This window comes from Rissa tridactyla, chromosome 5, assembly GCF_028500815.1.
Source record: "Rissa tridactyla isolate bRisTri1 chromosome 5, bRisTri1.patW.cur.20221130, whole genome shotgun sequence".
Taxonomy (NCBI): Eukaryota; Metazoa; Chordata; class Aves; order Charadriiformes; family Laridae; genus Rissa; species Rissa tridactyla.
In genome coordinates, this window is record NC_071470.1 from 70102400 (window position 1) to 70122059 (window position 19660).

At 42.7% G+C, this 19660-nt stretch overlaps 1 protein-coding gene across 2 annotated transcripts in view; it reads right to left on the bottom strand.

The window, feature by feature from the left end:
• The window catches only part of SLC7A11 (solute carrier family 7 member 11), a 61633-nt gene extending 46475 nt beyond the window's left edge, over window positions 1-15158 (bottom strand). For both annotated transcript variants that reach the window (XM_054202753.1, XM_054202754.1), the window contains exons 1-3: window positions 14674-15158; window positions 11503-11629; window positions 7098-7213 (exon numbers count right to left, since the gene is read on the bottom strand). In XM_054202753.1, the coding sequence (XP_054058728.1) occupies window positions 7098-7213; window positions 11503-11629; window positions 14674-14950 (520 nt within the window). In that variant the 5' untranslated portion in view covers window positions 14951-15158. The remainder of the gene's footprint in view (window positions 1-7097; window positions 7214-11502; window positions 11630-14673) is intronic.
• Window positions 15159-19660: the final 4502 nt, after the last annotated feature.

Here is a 19660-nt window from a genome sequence, read left to right on the forward strand (position 1 = left end):
TTTTAATAGAAAACGGAGAAAATTCCAAGTGATCTTGATTCCAAAGTATTATTTAGATATTTTTAACAAAATAAAAACTCCAGAAAATAAAAAAGTATTTTCTGAAATTTTTATTTGGGAGAGGACCCCATGCTCAAATGAACAATTTACCAAAGTCAACATGAACTCACAACATCACTTAATGTGAATATTTCACCAAAAAAGAACTTAAAGGTCAAAATATTTTTCCAGTTCTGTATTTCACCGTATTTCAGAACTGAGACGTTCTTTTCTAAGTCACAAAGAAATCACTTAGACTTCTGCAAAGTATCAATTGAGATCCAAATACTTAGTTTTTGCTTCATTACTTCCGTGTATACCTATACTTGTCAGGAACCAGAAAAATCTCAGGGGCCTGATTCATTACTCTATTGTCTCAATACTGCCCTGACATATCTTCACTTACTTAAGTGTTGAAAGATCCCTTTAAGATTGCTACTGACTATTAGCGCTGATTGAGGCGCCCCCTCTTTTCCTAGGACTCGATTACCAGGAAGGTTAACACCTGTCATTTAAGCAAAATACATATAAAATATTCATTTGATGTTTAAGTTGTGAAGACAATCCAGTGCCATAACGAAGCACTGGTACATTTCAAATTTCCTAGAAAGTTCAGGATATCGTGCTTTTCTTTCCCAGAAGAAGCAGCCCAGGCAGGGACCAGGTCACGAGAAAGTGTCAAGTGAGAGTTTTATGTGTAAGAAAAGATCTGCAATTTGACATCCAGCTTATTCAGAGTTCAAGCTGCCTGCAGCAATCGGTCTGTTACCTTACACAGGTCAGAATAGGTAACATGAGCATCCTCCCTGCAGAGAGCCCTCCTTGAGGTTTTCTAATGCCTTGGTTTCATCCTTCTGATACACATATGAGAATGTCACTGGATGGCAAACTAGTACAAACGCTAATGTCAACTCACACGGAAACTTATAACCTTCCTTGCTGGCCAGCCGCACACGAATCACAAGACTCAAATCTGAGCTACACTGGCTTGAAAGAAAAAAAAAATGCAGGCTGCTATTTTCATGAAGACAGCCTGCTTGTGAGCAGGCTCTGTTAAAACCTTCTCCATCCCCAACTGTGAGTCCAAGCCAGCCAAACGTTTCAGCTGAGGCTTTCTAATCAAATAGCAAAAGCAAAACGGACGCTGCGAGGACCTTCATTTAATTGGGAAGCTGAAGGGACGCTACACCCACAGTCAATCCAGTGTACGTACTGTTAGTTTTGATGCTCCTTTATAAGATAAAGTCCCTTGCAGAGCTGGACGACTGCACAAATAGAGTAGTTCAGGTTGCAGGGCTGAGACTCAAGCTCTTAGATTTTAATTTTATTGGACTTAATAGGCTATAAAAATTTAAAGTCTTGTTACAATGTTTACTCTTAACAGTTTTGTGTACATAAAAGACATATAGGAATGTGAAGCTTATCATAGAATCATAGAATGGTTAGAGTCGGAAGGGGATGTTAAAAATCATCTAGTTCCAACCCCCCTGCCCTGGGCAGGGACACCTCCCACTAGACCAGGCTGCTCAAAGCCCCATCCAGCCTGGCCTTGGACACCTCCAGGGATGGGGCATCCACAGCTTCTCTGGGCAACCTGTTCCAGCGCCTCACCACCCTCACAGGAAAGAATTTCTTCCTCATATCTAATCTAAATCAACCCTCTTCCTGTTTAAAACCATTACTCCTTGTCTTATAATATAGGAATATTTATAGAGGTAAACAGTCCCTCCCCATCTTTCCTGTAGCCCCCTTTAGGTACTGAAAGGCCGCTATAAAGTCTCCCCAGAGCCTTCTCTTCCCCAGGCTGAACAACCCCAGCTCTCAGCCTGTCTTCATAGCAGAGGTGCTCCAGCCCTCTCATTATCTTTGTGGCCCTCCTCTGGACTCGATCCAACAGGTGCATGACCTTCTTATGTTGGGCCTTACACTGCTATCACGTATCAGCATCATACTAGTTGTGTGAGCGACTGGATAGTGAAAGGCAACGGGGAAAAGGAGTCATGAAGAAAGTTGCTAAAGAGCAGGAAAAGAATGTGATATCTGTGGTAGGATTCAAGAGGGAAATTATATCTTGGGACCACGGTCATTATTCAACACCTCTCTTCTATGAATAGGGCCTTATGGAGATACTTCAAGAAACTGATTGCAGGCGCTTTGATACGAGATCACAGCAAGGATCAGAAGGAAGCAGCAACCCCCTGGAAAAAAGGACAGTGAAAGGAGGACTCATCTCTAACGTTGCCAACTAAAAATCAGGCATCTAGCATGGCTGCATCCTCAATGAAGAGATAGTTACCTCCAGAGAATGAATAATAGCACCTCTTTCACATGCCTATCTCAAATGAGACGAGTTGCCTTCAGGAAGCGTCACATTCCCTCTTTCCCCGCTAACTCTATGGGGAGCATAGACAATTACCTTAAACTAAACACCTAAATAAAAGCGAGATGAATCCTAACCAAGGGGAGTGTGGAGGGAGAATAAAATGGTGTTCACGAACAATCAACCACAATGGTAGCACCGATCACAATCTCTTTCCTTCACGCAGCCGCAGCTATAGATGGTTAATGAAATCTAATGGGAGAAACAGCAGTAAGCATTACATCCTGGCCTACTTTTCAAGAATATATGTACGTATGTATATTGCCTCAGCAGGAAACCAAGGAAACTACCCTCCCCTAACTTGTCAGGTCAAGGCATTCACATAAAACAAAAAATACCCTCAATTTGCGGATCCTAATGCATCAACTAAAATGAAGTCACAGGAGGCACAAAAGCACCCATCAGAGCAGATTTTGCTATGCCTGCAAGCAAAAGATGTCTTAAACTGCTTGTCTGAAAACCACCAGCAGTAGATAGCAACATCTGTAATATCTGCCATGATGGGGGGGGAAAAAAAAAAAAGCAACTAACTGTAGACTCACATACACACTAAATTTATACCAATAAAGCTTTTGGCTGGACTATTTGCCAGCAAGCACTGATAGATCTGTAGAGCTCACCTTGGTTTTCAAGCATAATTTTGCCTCTAACATCCATAGTTCAGGGTATTTGAGTCTTTTTGGCAGACCTCCAAATAAAAGAGGTGGAAATTTTACATTATTGCAGTGAAAAATGCCCCAAATACGCATGAATGAGTGTAAAAACTTTGAAAACAGGTGTGAGTTGGTAACCTGCTTTCAGTCTCACAGTTTTTAATAGCTGAAACCTGTTTATCTGCTTTCTGATATGGAGGCCAAGTGAAAAGATTAGAACAGGCTCAGTTAAGATTGCTTATCTATTCGGGTTACATATTGATAGTATGATTCAATACCTTTGCACAGCATAATTTATCCCTTCCTGTTTTACCAATATATTCAAGTTTACTGTTAGGAGAAAAACTAAAAAATATAAATAAAGCGATACATGAATATAGGGTTTTTTTGCCCTGTCTGTCGCCATGCTTTGCAATGGTCATAGGCAGGGAGGTAGGATGTTCCTTCACTAGAATAAACAAAAAATACAGAGGAGTCTACCAGCTTTCACTTAAAGAGAGAAATTAATTTTTAACTCTTTCTCCTAAAAAGACCGTCTTCAGCATCAGAATAAAGGCGGATGGCATCACTTCTGCTTTGTGTCCTGAGGCTGTTGTGTCCAACTCAAGCCAAGCTGGGCATTTAGAAGACCTCATTCTCCTGTTTGCATTTTCTTCAGCTGTCCTTCCCTATGCTGGGACACATCCAGGTTCTCCCTCCTCTACTTGGCCACTTATTTTCATAAAAATTTTAGGAGTTAGATATCTTTGAGATGTCTGCTCTGCTCTCAGGTACAGTTAAATTGACTGAGTTTAGAAAAAGTTTATGGCAGACTTACAGATGCACTGAGATATGCATGTCTTGTATTTGCCTAGGTTTTTCTCCTCATGGAGATTTGCTTGAGAAATACCAAGTGAATTAAAGTGATTTCTAAGTCTGAAAAGAACAGGCAACCTTTACTTCAGAGGTTCAGAAAGCTGGGGTATCTGAAGAGAACCTCCAACACAAGCATCCTTCTCTCTATGAGCCATTGAAACGTCTGGACCTTTTGGTTGGTTGCTTTTATCTCAAAAAATAAAAAATAAAAATGAAAGCACCATATTGTGGAACAGAAAATTTCGTTCTACAGATTGCTCAAAATTGCTCAGAACAGATGTGATTTTGAGGGGAATTTTTTGCCCAGCACATGCTTTTCTCCTATAAATAATAAACCAAGAATGAGGGGGTTTTTTTAAAGGTCACCATCTCCAGTAGTTCCATTTTAGCTTTCATCTGGTCTCCATCTTCTCTGCAGCACTGTCGTTCTTTTTTCACTGCAGAGACACTGAGGTGGAATGATGGAGAGCAGAATGGGCTGTAGCCCCTCTACAAGAAGGACTTGTTTGCAGTTGGTAGAGGAGCAACAGTATCTGCCACTCCCCGTCATAATCCTGGTTGCATCCATCTCAGGCAACCTTTTAATAATAGGCTTAAATTGCAGAAAAGGAGGTTTAGCTGGGGAAAAAAAAAATGAGAAAAGCTGTCTTGTGACAACTATAGAAGAGAGCAGGCTACAGTATTATTAGGTGAAACTATAGAAACTCCCTCTCTGGAGGTTTTAAGAATGTTTTAGAACGGTCTTAAACATCCATCAGAAGTGGTTTATATATGCTGATTGTGTTTGGGGGCAGGAAATCAGCTGGAGATTTTTCAAAACCTCTTCCTGCCCTTTCTAGCTTGGTCAGAAATGACAACGTAAAACTACAGAACAAAGTCTCATCCAAGGACAGCATTTGATGGTGCTTCCCACTACCTTTCCCTCATGCAATAAAGACAGATAAGCAGCACGCACTCTGTCATCACGCACAGGAGGGAAGAGGGACCAGAAGTGGATAAGAAGACAAAAGGCACATCGGTTCACTTTCTGATTAACTTAAAATTTTCAATGGAAGCAAACACTACCTTTGGCACCATTGAATTGGATTATAAGATGTTCAGGGCTCCAATGTGTCTGTTCAGCTCAACAACCCTTTAATCTTACCTATCGCCCCGCCTACATGCGCAATACAAAACATTCACAGCAATTACCACCACAACAGCTCATTCTTACCATACAGGAATAACAGTCACACACTCTGGGATCCCTGAGCTTAAGTATAACATATGATCAACGACTACTACAGATGAAACTCCACTGTAGAGTATAACGCAAAGAATATAGGTAAAGCCTTAGCCTGAAATGTCACTGTTTTCCTCAGTGTTGTCCCATTCACCGTCACAAACTTCCCAGAGGAATCCCTTCTTTGGGTGAAATGACAGCTCATCCTACCTGCGCTGTACAGCCCCGTGCTCGCCATAGGAGCAGTGTGCTGTGAACTCCTCTCTCCCTTTAGGCTGTAATTATTTCAGCGTAACTCCACGCACACCCCCTGCAGTGCTACTTCTTTGTTTAATTACTTTGCGAAGCCCTGGCTTACCACACAGATTTTCAATTAAATTAAACACAATAAAAACCTATTTCAAATTGTTCACTTATTGTGCTTGAATCACTTGCACTTAACAAAATGCTTTGATGGAGTCCTCACTTAACATTCCTTCTGTCTCAGTGACCTTGAAGTTACGGAACATCTGTTTCACCCTTACCTTGCACTGAAATATTTTAGACAGATGTAGCTATAAAAAGTCATTGACCTCAAAATTCAAGCCCTTAATTCAATTATTCCTATGAAACCTATAGTTTGTGCATAATTAAGTTAGAAAGAAACGTGGTCACATACTGATTTTTTTAACACTCCTGGCAGAAGGGAACTCTTATCAAGAGAGCTCCTACAAAAAGCCACAGTAACCTGGAGACTGGAAATTTGAATGTCAATTGAACTCCCTACCCCAAAGAAAGAAAAAGTCATCTGATCCTATTATTGTGCAAAACCGAAGGGGTCTCCTGTGTGCCTTTGATCATTTTGCATGTCTTAATTCCTTTTTTCGGTCCTTTTGTTTCTGATACGTGCACTGACCACATTGAAAGGGACAATCTGTTACCAATTACTCAGGTCTACTCTGCACTCTCCTCCCAGCACAGCTGAATGTGAAAGTGTGCAAGGAGCATCGTCACCAGTGACCAGAGAGAACTGGAGCCAAGCTTCTGGCGCTACAGGCACACGGCTCGAGAGTCCCATTCGCATCACGATTTGTACCCTCCCATTTCATAGAATCATAGAATCATCATAGAATGGTTCGGGTTAGAAGGAACCTTAAAGATGATCTAGTTCCAACCCCCCTGCCATGGGCGGGGACACCTCCCACTAGACCGGGTGCAGCCTCCCACACCAGCCCAGGTACACCGTAAAGCTCCTGGTCTCAGGGTAGCCTCCCTTCTTCTGCTGGCTATTATTGTTTCTCCGTAGCCCTAAATGGTCCCTTTTACACTAATTGCAAAGTTAGCAAGGGTAGGATAAGCTGCTGGTAACAGACACGCATTTTCATCAAGCTGTACGCCCTGCTCCCAAAGTCATCAGTTGGGTTCCTGCTTCCTGAACCGCAAGCGCCTCGATAAATTTTATTGCTATGAAGGACAGAGTGGGACTAGGGAAGATGATCTCATGTTGCCTGTGCTCCACTCGAGAGAACTACATTTCTTCATGGCATCATACTTGGCAGTCAATTGCCTCCTAAAACAGAGGTAGAGCAAAGCACTTAAAATCAGGTAATCATTCTTCCATATCTCTGGCACGGGCTCACCATCTCTTAGGGACAGAAATTGCTTCCACAAAAGTAAAAAGAGTTCTGCCATTAATTAAAATGGCAACAGAATCAGCCCAGCAATAGGTTTTCCCTGCCGTTAATAAAGCCTGCTATTTTTTTTACTACTGCATATGTTCACAAACACACATACCCAGGCAAAAAGTCATGCTGATGCCCTTGGCACTGGATGCACAGTCATTCTGTAATGATTCACATCAGACAATTACCTGTTCAGCATACAATTACTTTTTTGTCCTTTTTTTTGATTTTTTTTTTTAATTTACATCATCTTTACCCTTCCCTAAACGATAAAATTGGCTACTTACTTATGCCAACAGCTGTAATAAGTTTAATCGCAAGTTCTGGGATTTCACACTGCATAAAGAAAGGTTCCAAAATATAGCGTCCAAATGCCAACGATATCACCGCTGTGGCAGCAGGGCTAGAGAGAAAACAACAACAAAAATCATGAAATAAAGCTGCAATAGCGCACAGACAACATTCATACAGGATCATACTGTAACTTCACCGTCGCAGAACCGTGAACCGTACTTAATTGTGGTGCGGTGCCTGCTTGCAACTATGCTGCTGCGTACCATCATTTCTGAACGGAGCAGGAAACCAAGAGCAGTTTCGCTTCGCTCAGCGGTTCTGATCTTGACAGCATCACTTCTCGCCAGGATTGCTCTTACAACGGCCATGTTGTGAAGCAGCCGTAGACAGAAAGGGGAGGTATCGATATAAATCTTCATTCGCTCACTTGAAGTGCACGTGGCCAGAATTAGATTACGTGGGCAAAACCGTGAGAAAAAGTCGTTGAGGACTGAATTTTAGTGGCCAGGTGTATCTCACCCCTCAGAGACACAAGGAAATGAATTTCAATCAAGCTGAAATTCAGCTTTACTGAAAATAAGTATCCAAAACCTACCCAAAAGTCTGCTACTACAATCTCAGACAATGCAAAAAATGAATGAAAACAGGATTTCCTAAAATGCAAATAGAATTTGTTCCTTTTATTGACTAACAACTTTCTAGCACTGCAAGCGAGAGCAAAAATCCTTGAAGTACAGAAAGCACCTACCATGGAACAGAGAAATGCGAAGAAAGGTATGCAGTTGTTGCATTGACAAATTTGAAATGCGCATGATATTCATACAGCCGTTCTCTTTGAGACAAGCTAAATGTTTGCCAGAAGCCTTAGCACTGACACATTTAATGGCGAATTACCGTATGCCTCACATCAGACACCGTCAGCATATTACAGTTCCAGTGGTCTGTTCGGGTTGGGTTTGGGAGGACACTTTCACCCTTCCTAGGACAACTGGTGGCATCTGGGCTTCATCACGCACTCACATGCAATAAGGACAAAAGGGCATATGCTTCTGCCTCAAAGGATTTTTGAGTTAAACAAGAATCCAAGAAAATTTCTTGGGGAAAAAAAAAAAAAAAACTACGGCATTTAATAAAACAACACCTCACCCAGCAGAATTTTAATAAAAATATAGTTGCTAAAAACACTATGGACCAGTGTAAAAATTCTGCAGAGAAGTTGTTATCCTTCGTCGAACGATAAAGGAATTTTCCACAAGGGAGTTTCACTTGTGAAACAAAACTCACTTTCTTAGCATTATGACTCAACCAAAACGTCACGCACTGTGTTGGACCAAACTGCAGAGCAGCAAAGAACAGAAGTATCTTCCTTGGAAAGTCTCTGCGTGGACATGTGAGGGCTGCTGCTTGTGCATCACCCACACATGAGGACCTGTTCCTTTTACTGGCCAACAACTGGCTTTGCAACATTTGCCTTTGCTCAGGGACCAAGTGTCCTCAGCGCTGGATTTACACAGGCATTTACTGACTTCACCTCAGTGCAATATCTCCAATTTACATAAGAAGATCACCAAGCTTCCGGCTTTTAAGCACTGCAGCCTGCCAAAAGTAGTTTGAAATGTCCTAGATCAGATGAAAGATCAGATCTTTGTAGCTTTCCCAGACTTTTTTTTTTCCTCAGTTCCAGCTCCTTTTTCCAGAACTTGGATTTTTCATTCTCATTTTAAGAAAGGTCTTTTTAAAGAGTTCTCTTAAATGCTGCTATCCATACCAGTATATTTTTAAAAACATAGCTTCTAAATTATACCTCTAATAAATAGCTGTGTCTCTCGGATTCCTGTGTTTGGGGGAACATGCCCCATCCCTGGAGGTGCCCAAGGCCAGGCTGGATGGGGCTTTGAGCAGCCTGGTCTAGTGGGAGGTGTCCCTGCCCAGGGCAGGGGGTTGGAACTAGATGATCTTTAAGGTCCCTTCCAACCCAAACCATTCTGTGATTCTGTGATGTTGCTGGCAGTGTAGTGAAGCCATGGAGGAGAAAGTTGAAGGAATGGGGAATTGATTGCAGTCGATTCCTTTTGACTGCAGTCCTAAAGACAGATTGGCAGCCCCCTAACAACTGTCTGTTCAGGAGCGGACAGAAAGGGCATTGCCACCTTTTGTTGAAGGACAAGGAGCACAGAAAGCTACCAGGAAAGGAGCAGGTATAGCGCCCCAGCACATACCGCAGGGGAGCGAGTCACTTGGCAGCGCACTTTCACCCGACCTGTGTTTAGCAACCACCATCATTAAGCACTACAGGCAATGCGTTCACACAGTCTGGCTTCATTTGTTTGAAAAACTACCTTTTTTTTTTTTTTTTTTAAAAAAAAAAAAAAAAAAAGAGGCATGTAGTATACCCACAACCTGACTTTTGGGGAGGAAAAAAGTTCCTACTTGTCCTGGGCGAGGAGCAGTGCAGTGTAAGGCACATCTAAACAGCAGGTGATGCTGGCACCGTTTAATCAGAATGTGGGCGGAGTTTAAGTGTGTCCTAGACTGTAAAATAGTGGCTGAAAAGATATACAAGAACAGGAAATATTTATTTTGGTTGCGGCTGCTCCACCAGCCCATGGGTGTGATAATCCTCCGATCTTCCAGAGGAAAAAACGGCTTAGCTGAGAAGTGTGTGTGCAACTTCATCTACCGAAAAAAAAAACCCAGATACGCATTAGGTCTCAACTTTTTTAATAGCAGCAGCCAATTAGTTTACCAACGCAGGAGTCAGATATAAAACTCTACACAGAGTTTCGGCAGCGCTGCCCTGATCATCACAAGTTATAACAAGCACACCTCCCATGCTGCCTCTCAGATTTGATGATTAAAGGATCCACTGATGTTCCTTCCCATGCAAGATGATTATTTTCTGGGTGTGGGGCAGATCACGATGACTAAGAGTGTTTTCATGACACTCCTGAGACACTGTCATATGTAAAAAAAAAATAAGTTTACAAGGAGAGGAGTTTATGAAGCCTGGTTTCTTGTGGGTATTTGTGCCTAGGTTAATAAGGTCCCCCTGCCTAGTAAGGTGCGGGTGAAGAGGGGGATTTCTAACACTGCTGTCTTTTGTTGATTCTATGATGTGCAATGACATAATTACGTTCACAGCACTGTGCTGCTCACCGTGAAAACATAGGTCTGTTTCCTCCGTCTGGTTTTCCTTTTTGGCAAAAAGTTACTACAGTTAAGACATCTGCTCTTTCATCACGTTTGATGGAAATTATGCAGTTAATTCAAAGGTTACATATGGGTGGGGAGGATGGAAGGGACCGTCTGACATACACAATGATTTCCTCCGGAAACAAGATAAGGATTTATAGATTCATAATGACTCAGCACTGTCAGTGCTCAACTCAACAGTCTATGCTAGAACTTGTCAATATTATGTAAACATAGCTGTGATTTGAAATGGGGCTTGCGCTTTTGTGACTAATTTGCTGATTGCGGAAGAGAGGGAAGAGGAGTGCTAACTGGCCTGAGGCAGGAATGCAGCATTCCTAAACTCATTTTGCATAAGTGAGTTGCCCTGTTCTACATGTAACAAGCTCTCCAGCCTCAGAAATACTGTAAAAAAAAAATTAAAAAAATAAAAAATTCAAAGAGCCACATTTGTGTTTGATACAAAGATCCATTTACATTATGCAAATTTATTTTATATGATTCAACGATTTGGCACCTTCATATTGCAATTCACCTATACAATGTCATGGGCTGCATGAGTCACAGGCTTACACACCAAGACAAGACTTTAGACATTTTAGATGTATAAGGACTAGATGTTGCTTTATTTGGCCAGTCAGTGCTTTTCATAGTAAACAAGAGTTAAGTTCTCCAACACCCCATAAAAAACAAAAAAAGGGGGACCTGAACTGACATATAAAGAATACATGGTGGCCCCAAATCTGAAAACTACTGGCCAGTAGCTTCACCAGGGATTATTTCTGCATCCACAAATAACAGCAACAGCACCAAAAGCTAGTGCCAAGACTGAGAAAATGTAAAGGTGACTTCCCTCTTCCACTATACTATAAATAGGCACGGGCATTAGAATTACTAGTGACAGTAATGGATACAGTAAGCTTAGCAAAATTAAAGCAGGTAGCTGAACTTGTGCCAGGAAGTTGTCTTCGAATCTTCCCCCCCTCCCCTCCCCATACGCGCACATATGTCTTTTTGAATGTTTCAAGGCTGACAAGCAAAATAGCGTTGTTAAATTCTCTGAAGCAACCATACTAAAAGAACACAGCTCATTGATCGAGACATATTTGATTTGCCTTGCCCATCATGTATTGGAGATTTTTTCTTTATGACTGGAAAGTGTATTGCCATCAGAAAAGAAAAGCAGAAAAGCCACGATAGACTTACCGAATGATGAGCAATTCAACCCAGACTCTCACAAAAGCTGGTAATGGGCCAAAGGCCTCCAGGATATAGGTGTAGTGACCACCAGATTTCTTAATGCATGTTCCTAGTTCAGCATAGCAGAGGGCACCTGTGAGAATTAAAGTGTGGCATCACGAGAGATATCCAGAAACACCTTTCTAAACATTAATGAGCTAAACAACAGAGCTGCTGTGATACCACAGCTACTTTGGATATATTTTAATCATTTTTTTCAAGCAATTTTGCAAGTTTTAATGAATTCAGACAGACTTGCAGTTAACCAAACTGTATATATATCCTGTTACATTTACGTATAAAGCCACGGAACAACCTATTTACTATCAACACATTTCATTACTCATCTTGATCTCTTGAAGAGGGACAACAAAACGCTGTGTCATGCCAGCTATGCAGCTCCCCACCCAGCCTGACTGCACCGCCAAGTGAAAGCCTTCTGACACGTTTTCTTGTTATCAAATGATGATCATCTCCTTTCAGCGCCAGAGATGCCTGGCTCAGCCTCTGAAGAAAAGCCCTGTGGAACTGGGGAAACCGTATTCCCGCTCCTCAGCCACAGGCGAAGCAATCGACTGGCCAAAATTTGGAAGAAGGAATTGCAGGTTAAGAATTTTCCTTAATAGCTCTCCCAACATCTTATATACAAAATTTAGGGGACGGCTTAGCCCTGGTTTTTCAACGCTGGTGCAGTGTTGTGTACTACTAATCCAATGAAAGCTCAGTTCATTTCTGCACTGCCTTAAACACAGACCACTTCATGTCTTCATAGCAGGAGGTTCACTTCATCCTTTGATGCATTTACACTGACTAAAATAAAACCCAGGTCATCTTCATATTGCTGCATCAGTTCATGCAGAAGTGGTCCAGGCCCCTTCGGAGCAAGTGCTAGTGGCATTCCCATCAAGGAGCAGCTCTCAGAGAGCTCCTCGAGGCTGCTGCTGGCACAAGGCGCTGCCTCTGCCATTACAGAGCAGGCAAGAACTATGAGGACCTGAGGCTTTAAGCAACCTGGTCTAGTGGGAGGTGTCCCTGCCCATGGCAGGGGGGTTGGAACTAAGTGATCTTTAAGGTCCCTTCCAACCCAAACTGTTCTGTGATTCTGTGGCCTGCCTGAAGCCTTCTTCACCCATGCACCGTCTGCTACTGTTGCTCAACGAGCCATCACCCAGTCATAAAGCCAGTGGATTCTCAGCTCCACAGGTGGACCACATCAGTGGAGAAGTGTCCCACCTCTGATAAATGTAGGCAGCCCTTTTAGAAGAGTCTGACAAGGCAGATGAAAACAGTAATAAAATTTGTAAACACCGCATCACATAGAGTTAAGATCAGCATCATATATGAACTCAATTTCGGCTCTGTTCTCCACATGCTTTTATGCTGCAGCACTTTAAGATGAAAACTACAGTTGTCAAAACCACATAACATGTACACATTATGACAAATTCAATCCTTGTTCATCGACTTTGTTTGGGGCTTTGCAAGAATGTGGCAGCTTTTATCTGCTGTTCTTCATCTTACCTGAAAATATACTTAAAGGAATTCTTACAGCCACACTAAAAAAAACGAAAGCTATGGATGGGTTTTCTCTTGGCAGCCTCTTCTGTTAGGTTCAGGATGAAATGAAATTGTGTTTTGATACATGTTATACACACAGCCGCAGCAAGACCTTAAGTGGTCCTTGCATGTGATTTTACTATATGAAAAAAAAATATGAAAAAATAACTGTAGCAGGTCCAATAAGAGAAAGAGATAGTATCTTTTGCTGGGACAAATCGCACAGTTCTTCATACCCTGAGATCTGGAAAATGGCCTAGAAAAATCCATCTGATAAAAGAGTTTGGGGTTGGTTTTTTTGTTTTGGTGGGGTTTTTTGTACAGACTTCACTTCATAGCCAGAAAATTACTGCTATTAAAATTAAAGCAAAAAATGCAATGCTTAAGAAAATTCTGCTTTGACTAAATCAAGAGCAAGGTCTTCTGACAGGGTTACAAACTGTATCTGTGGCCTTTCTTTATAGGGGAATTTTGGTTACAGGCAGGACCTTCCACATTTGTACAACAGATCACGCTGCACGTTGTACCAACACACTTAACATTTGACCAAAATGGGTCCTTACTCGCTTGCACCGTCTGTTTGGCTTGGGTGGGCTTAGCCTTGTAAACAGTCCATGTTTCTTTTAAGCTCAGAGCCAGTTTACACAGGGTGGCATTTGCATGTTCCACCTATTAAGCAGACACGTGTTAGTCCGTGTTTGTCCTCTTTACCTCCTGCCAGAAAACAAGTCGTTTCTGTTTTAAATAAAGCCAATATTCATGTTAGTTCTTCAGCTTCTTTGAGATTAACTCATTAAGTATGTCAATGGACCCTCTGTCCCGCCGAGGCCAGAGTGGGGTTTTCCACTCTGAACGGGGGTTTTGTGTACAGAACAAATAAACTGGCATTCTTCAGAATTTAATACTCTTCAAAAATACATAAAATGTGTAAAAAAACTGTCATGATAGGCAGGCCAGCAATAAAACTCGCATTACAAATTTGTTTCCATCACACTGCTTTTTGCAGCGCAGTCTTTCAAAGCAGTATCATGAGCGAGGAACGAAGTAAAGAGCAGTAATATGAGACTGGGGAGAAGGGTTATTAGTGTTATTTCCTTGCTCCCTTTTGTGCCAATACAGCTTATGTCCGGTAGGAATTATTCCTCTCAGACCTTGCTCCAGCCTCTAGGGAACTAAGTCGAGTTGTCTAAACATTTCGCTGGTGTTCGAGGGGAGCGACCCACATCCCCGGCTGCCGGGGGCCTTACAAGCAAACCGTAAACTACCTCTAACAGCCAGAAGAAAAACACTATACATACAGCACGTTTTATGGCATGAAATGGACGTTTACTTTCCCCTTTAGGGACCCGTAAGAAACAATAATTTATGCTTCTGATCTTTACGGGGCAGGCGCCGGGGGGACAGGAGCTGCATACCTCTGTGCCCTCCACGCAACCTATCACGCAGCAAAAACCTTCTGTAGCCCTATTGGTCCTCGAGCTCCGCACTCTGCCACACTATCCAATGGCAAAATCAGGCAAACGATAGCAATAATCCACCGACCGCCCCTCTGGACCAATTAGAAACTTTTAAGGGACTTACCGAAGAGCGAGAGGATACCACACACTGTCCAGACAGTCAAGGACATGCCCACGCTGCCAGTGTTCTTCAGGATGCCTTTGGGAGAGATGAAGATGCCAGCTCCAATGATAGTGCCAATTATGATGGATATGCCCCTCAAAAGTGTCACTTTCTTCTTCAGCACAACTTTTCCCTCCTGGGCTGGCTGTCCGCTGTCCATAGAGGGCAACCTGCCATTAGTTTGCCCCTGCAAGTAGTTTCCATTAGAGACGGTGGTTACAGCAGCTTTCCTAAACATGCTCCGGTGCCACCAGCACACCGACGGCAAGCAGAGGCAAAAAAAGTTTGCAGCAGAAACTCAGGGTGGTTTTTTTTTCTTCTTCCTCTCTGCGTAGCCAACTACTTAGTCTCTTCCTCTGCCCTCTCTTATCTTTCCAGCTGCTCCTCCGCACAGGTAGCGAGCTCCTAGAGCGTACTGGAGCCTTTCCTGCGATCTGAGCAGTGCTGGGGAACACCTGCGCTTTCACACTGCGAGCTGGTACTGCCCTATCATTGGAAAGTAGCTCAGCTTCCGCGTGGACTTGTATTTAAGCTCTTGTCATACCAAGTTACTCCAGCTGAATGATGATGCAAATTCTCCAGGTTTGCATCAGCCATTTGAGAAACCTCTGGCATTACTCAGCATTTCTTCTTTTTTTTTTTTTTTTTTTCCTCCCTTTTTTAATGGTAGGGCATGTTGCACAACTGACCTGAGGGTGGTGGGAAGAACAAAGCACTCGCAAGCAAACCGAGCCAATCAAGCTAAGCACATCACCCTCGACACCCCGAGACACACTCCCAAATTTTTTTAAAGCAAGCCAGAGCCAGGAACAAAGCCTGCCTAAACACAAAGCTCGTCAGAGCGCAAGGGGAAAAGAAATCAAACAGGATACGTCATCCCTGGGTCTAATCCAATTTCTTTCTCGAAAAAACACCTCTTAACGAAAGTTAAGTTTGCGGGGCTTAACTTCTTGTGTCGCAGTAGATCAGCCTCTCTCACATCTATGTTACTTACCTGGAAATCTCTATAGGGACCTGCACCCACCCAAAGAACACACACTACCCCCTTGTTGCCCCGAGTTGCCTAGCAACACACCCAAATCAGCCTAACGAAAACCCAGGGTTATTTCCACAGCACAGTAATTTTCACACATGCAGCGTGTTTCGGGGATGTCGGTAAGCAGCGCCGCAACAACACTTCCCCTTAAGAAGTACTATTAACGTTTATGGCCACCTGGTGTGGGTGATCTGGCAGGAGGAGGACAACACCCCAGAGCACGGGATCTCCAGCAGCTCAAGGATGAGAAAGGGGATTTTGTGTTATCATAGAGCTTCCCTGACCAGATAAACAGGCAATTAGATGCGTAAATACCTCTGTTTCACAACCCGATCATTCAAAATTCAAACCCGAGAAATGAAACTGTTAAAAAGAGGAGTATTCTCATAAAACAGAGCAAGAATCAATAGCCTTCAAGCACTTGTAACCTAATCGAGGGACAGCCTGTGCAACATATGCCAAAGGGGAAAAATCCTTCGTAGCATAAGTATTGCAGCTGCTCGTGGCTTCAGATTAGATCAGTGCAAAGAGAAATGATTACTGCAGTTACTGCTCTTATAGTTACTACTTAATTAGGACCTAGGATTGAGGGGAAAAAGAAAAAAAGATAGCAGTTACAACATTTTATCATTTGAAAAGCGGGCGCTGAGCTCAGGGCACTGCTGTGCTTTCAAATTTATGTGAGAAAGAGGAGGTCCTCCAGCATCAACACACTGCAGCTGTAAAACTTCAGTATTTTTAAAGCCTTGTTATTTTCAGTTATAACTCGCCTGTGATAATTTGCACTGAGATAAAAGAAAGCATAAAAAAAAAAGCTTATCTGGCTTAAGTGCACGCAGGTAAGAACCAAAGTGACTGCAGCTTTTGGCTGCACGCTGGTAGCGCTTTCCTATTTTCTGAACGAATCCTACTTCTCCCTCCATCCTCTGCTGCGCGCAGCTCAGACTCCCCTTGTCACTGCACCCTGTGCCCGACCTTTCAGGGAAGCCACTGCCCCCCCAGCCCGTACCACAGGTGACTGCACAGACCGACTGCGGGCAGGACCTCCGCTGGTCACTGCGCAGTCCAAAGCGAGCCCATTTTCACAGCACCGGTTACATGCAAAGCCACGAGTAGGTGCTGTGCTACGCAGAATTGTTTTCCTCCGATGTAGAGTTCATACGCTGTCCCCCAATAAGACTATAACTGCCTGAAGTAAGCAACCAGATCAAATCAAACCAGGAAAAAGCGTTAACCACACAACTGGGTTGGGCTGATGACCTTTATTTTAATTTTCAAAGGCTGTTTAATGAAGAAACACATGACATCTTAAAGCATCTAATACTTTAAGGTAATCATTCTTAACTAATGCTTACCCTTCATTTGCACAGGAAGATGGTTCCAAGATCAAACCGAAAGCTCAATAACCTCCCAGACAATCCCAAGGCAGCTGTCTGCGTTCAGTAAAAACACCGGACTTCAAATTTCATTTGCCCGCTAGCCAGAAGGACGCATGTTTGCCCGTTGGACATAGCTATTAACGCTCTCCCACGCAGGGAAAAGGGTGCTTACTTTTTCTGTGGTATAGGGATAACACATGTGCAAAGCTTAGGACCACGTGAAAGTCCCCATGAAATTCCTAAGGTGGGAATTAAAAGGAAGGCTGGATGCAGAAAACTCCTTTTCCTAAATACTGGCAGCTTGCTAGTGATCATGCTATTTGTAGCCTTCCCAGTGAGTACTGTTGCGTACACCGCTTCTCAATGCTACCCACTAAAAATAAACAAAAAAATAAGAGCACTCTTTCTCCTTCGAGTTCAAGCCTTACTTCCAACTATCAGTTCTACCCAGGATAGGGAATACTTATTTGGTGTTTGGGGACTATTTGTTATATTTTGGAAATTTGACGAGAATTCTCTATCACCCAGTCTCGAGGAGGGCACAAAGCTGGAAAAGGCCCATTACTGCCCGCTGCCCCCCATTATACAGTACACTCACAAAATCTGTTCCAATTATTTGTAGTCCACCAGCCCCTTTTGTTTGAATTATTCATCACAGAGCAAAGACCGTGGTATCGCTATGCAACTGCAACACATGATGCTCAACGTCTTTCCAGAGAGCTTTTCCGAAAGTGCAGTGCTTAACCTGCCCAACACTAAGAACAGCCCTGTTCTTCCATAAAAATCCACTCTGAAAGCAGAACAAAAAGGTATAAGGTGCAATTTTCTTTAGACTGATGAAATTATTCAAAGCAATGTTTCTAAAAATGATGCTTTCAAAATAAAGCTCCAGCCTATAATGGCAGCTGGCATCGTACGTAGCCTTTTATTGTTTCTCTCTGGTTGTTTTTTTTCCCCCCAATTCATAGACATTTTCCCTTGAACAAACGTTGTAAAGCATAACCGAGATCATCACTGTGAAATGGTTTGCTTTTGAATCTCACCATCAGCCCTGAACTACCTATCTAATGTCTGCTCGAAACAGAAATCCTTACTGGCAGAGCCCCCAAGTCCTCCTATGCCTACACCCTGCAAAAAGCCAGCCACCATGCCGGGTGCCTGCTGCCATCGGTGGGCTCTGGTCACCGGGACCAACCGCGCTGCTGGGACCTTTCGGTGTGTATAACATAACCTTTCTGCCAGCTGCACCGCACTGCTCCAGCAAATTAAATACTTGAGCATCACGGGGAAAAACAATACTACAGCGTTTCACAGGATGAACGTGCCTGATACAGGAGCACCCCCATTTTTCACACCAGTAGAGTTTGTGCCATATTCCCAGACGCAGCTGTACCTCCAATTCCAAAGAAGCTACCATTTTGATATTTCCCCTGGGGAATGCTACAAAACACACACACACACACACACAGCATTCCCCTTTACGGGAACACTACAACGCACACACAGCAAAATGAAGGACCTAACATTCAAGCCTGGACTTGAGTTTCCACTTCTCAAGCCCACAAAATCTGCTTAATTTCTAGGTGTAGCGAGCATACCTTGTCAATCCTTCCAGGCATGTGTATATCAGCATATTGCATCGAGCAAATCCAGAGAGTCACAAGCCAAACCTCCAGGCCACACATTGCACACTGACTAGAGACACGGGAATCAAAAAGGAAGTATATCAAGACTGAAGAGGCGAGGAAAGCCCCAAAGTCTTTCGTGTGGGTGGCGTGGCATGAAAAAGTTGTTTAGAAAACCGAGCTGAGTCTTCTCTGTATAATGCCAAGCTGTTTGTGAGCCTCAGAAAGCAGCCCTGTAGGAAGGCGGTAGTCTGGTTTCAAATGTCAAAGGAAGGCAAAATACCTAAAAGTATTTGTTTCATGTAGATAATCTAGTATTGAAAAGTTTTGACTGGGGATTTTCTGCTCCTTTTGTAGTGTTGAGAAATACTTTGATAGCATTGAGGGGAAAAAAATAATCTAAAGTAATTTAAAAACTAACGTGTCATTGCCAATTAAGTGAGAATAGTATCATCACAAAGCATACAAAAATCTCAGTAGATTGGGATGGGTTTTTAAGTTATAATGCAAAACTAGAACTGTGAGAAGACAAAAACAATTTGTTATTGCCTCTACTACAGGTCAAAGCTAAAAATGGAATTACTGAGAATGTTGGGGGGAGTGTTATTTTGAAGTCAGAGACTCACAAATTACTTGCTTAATTATTTTGCATTCCACTTTGTGCCGGATACAAAGAAGATATTTAGAAGAAAAACAAAATATGAGAAGGAATGAAACATGCATGCAGCTCAGAGGATTAAAAAATAAGACAAAATCCTATAAGAAATCCAAGAGCAATTCAAATGTTATTTCTTGTATTTTCAGCGAAAAGCTTCCAACAAAATGCCTATGCAGCCAGCAAATAGAAGTCTGGTTCCAAGACGACTGCAGACAACGATAGCATTTTAGAAGGCAAATACTTCTGAAAG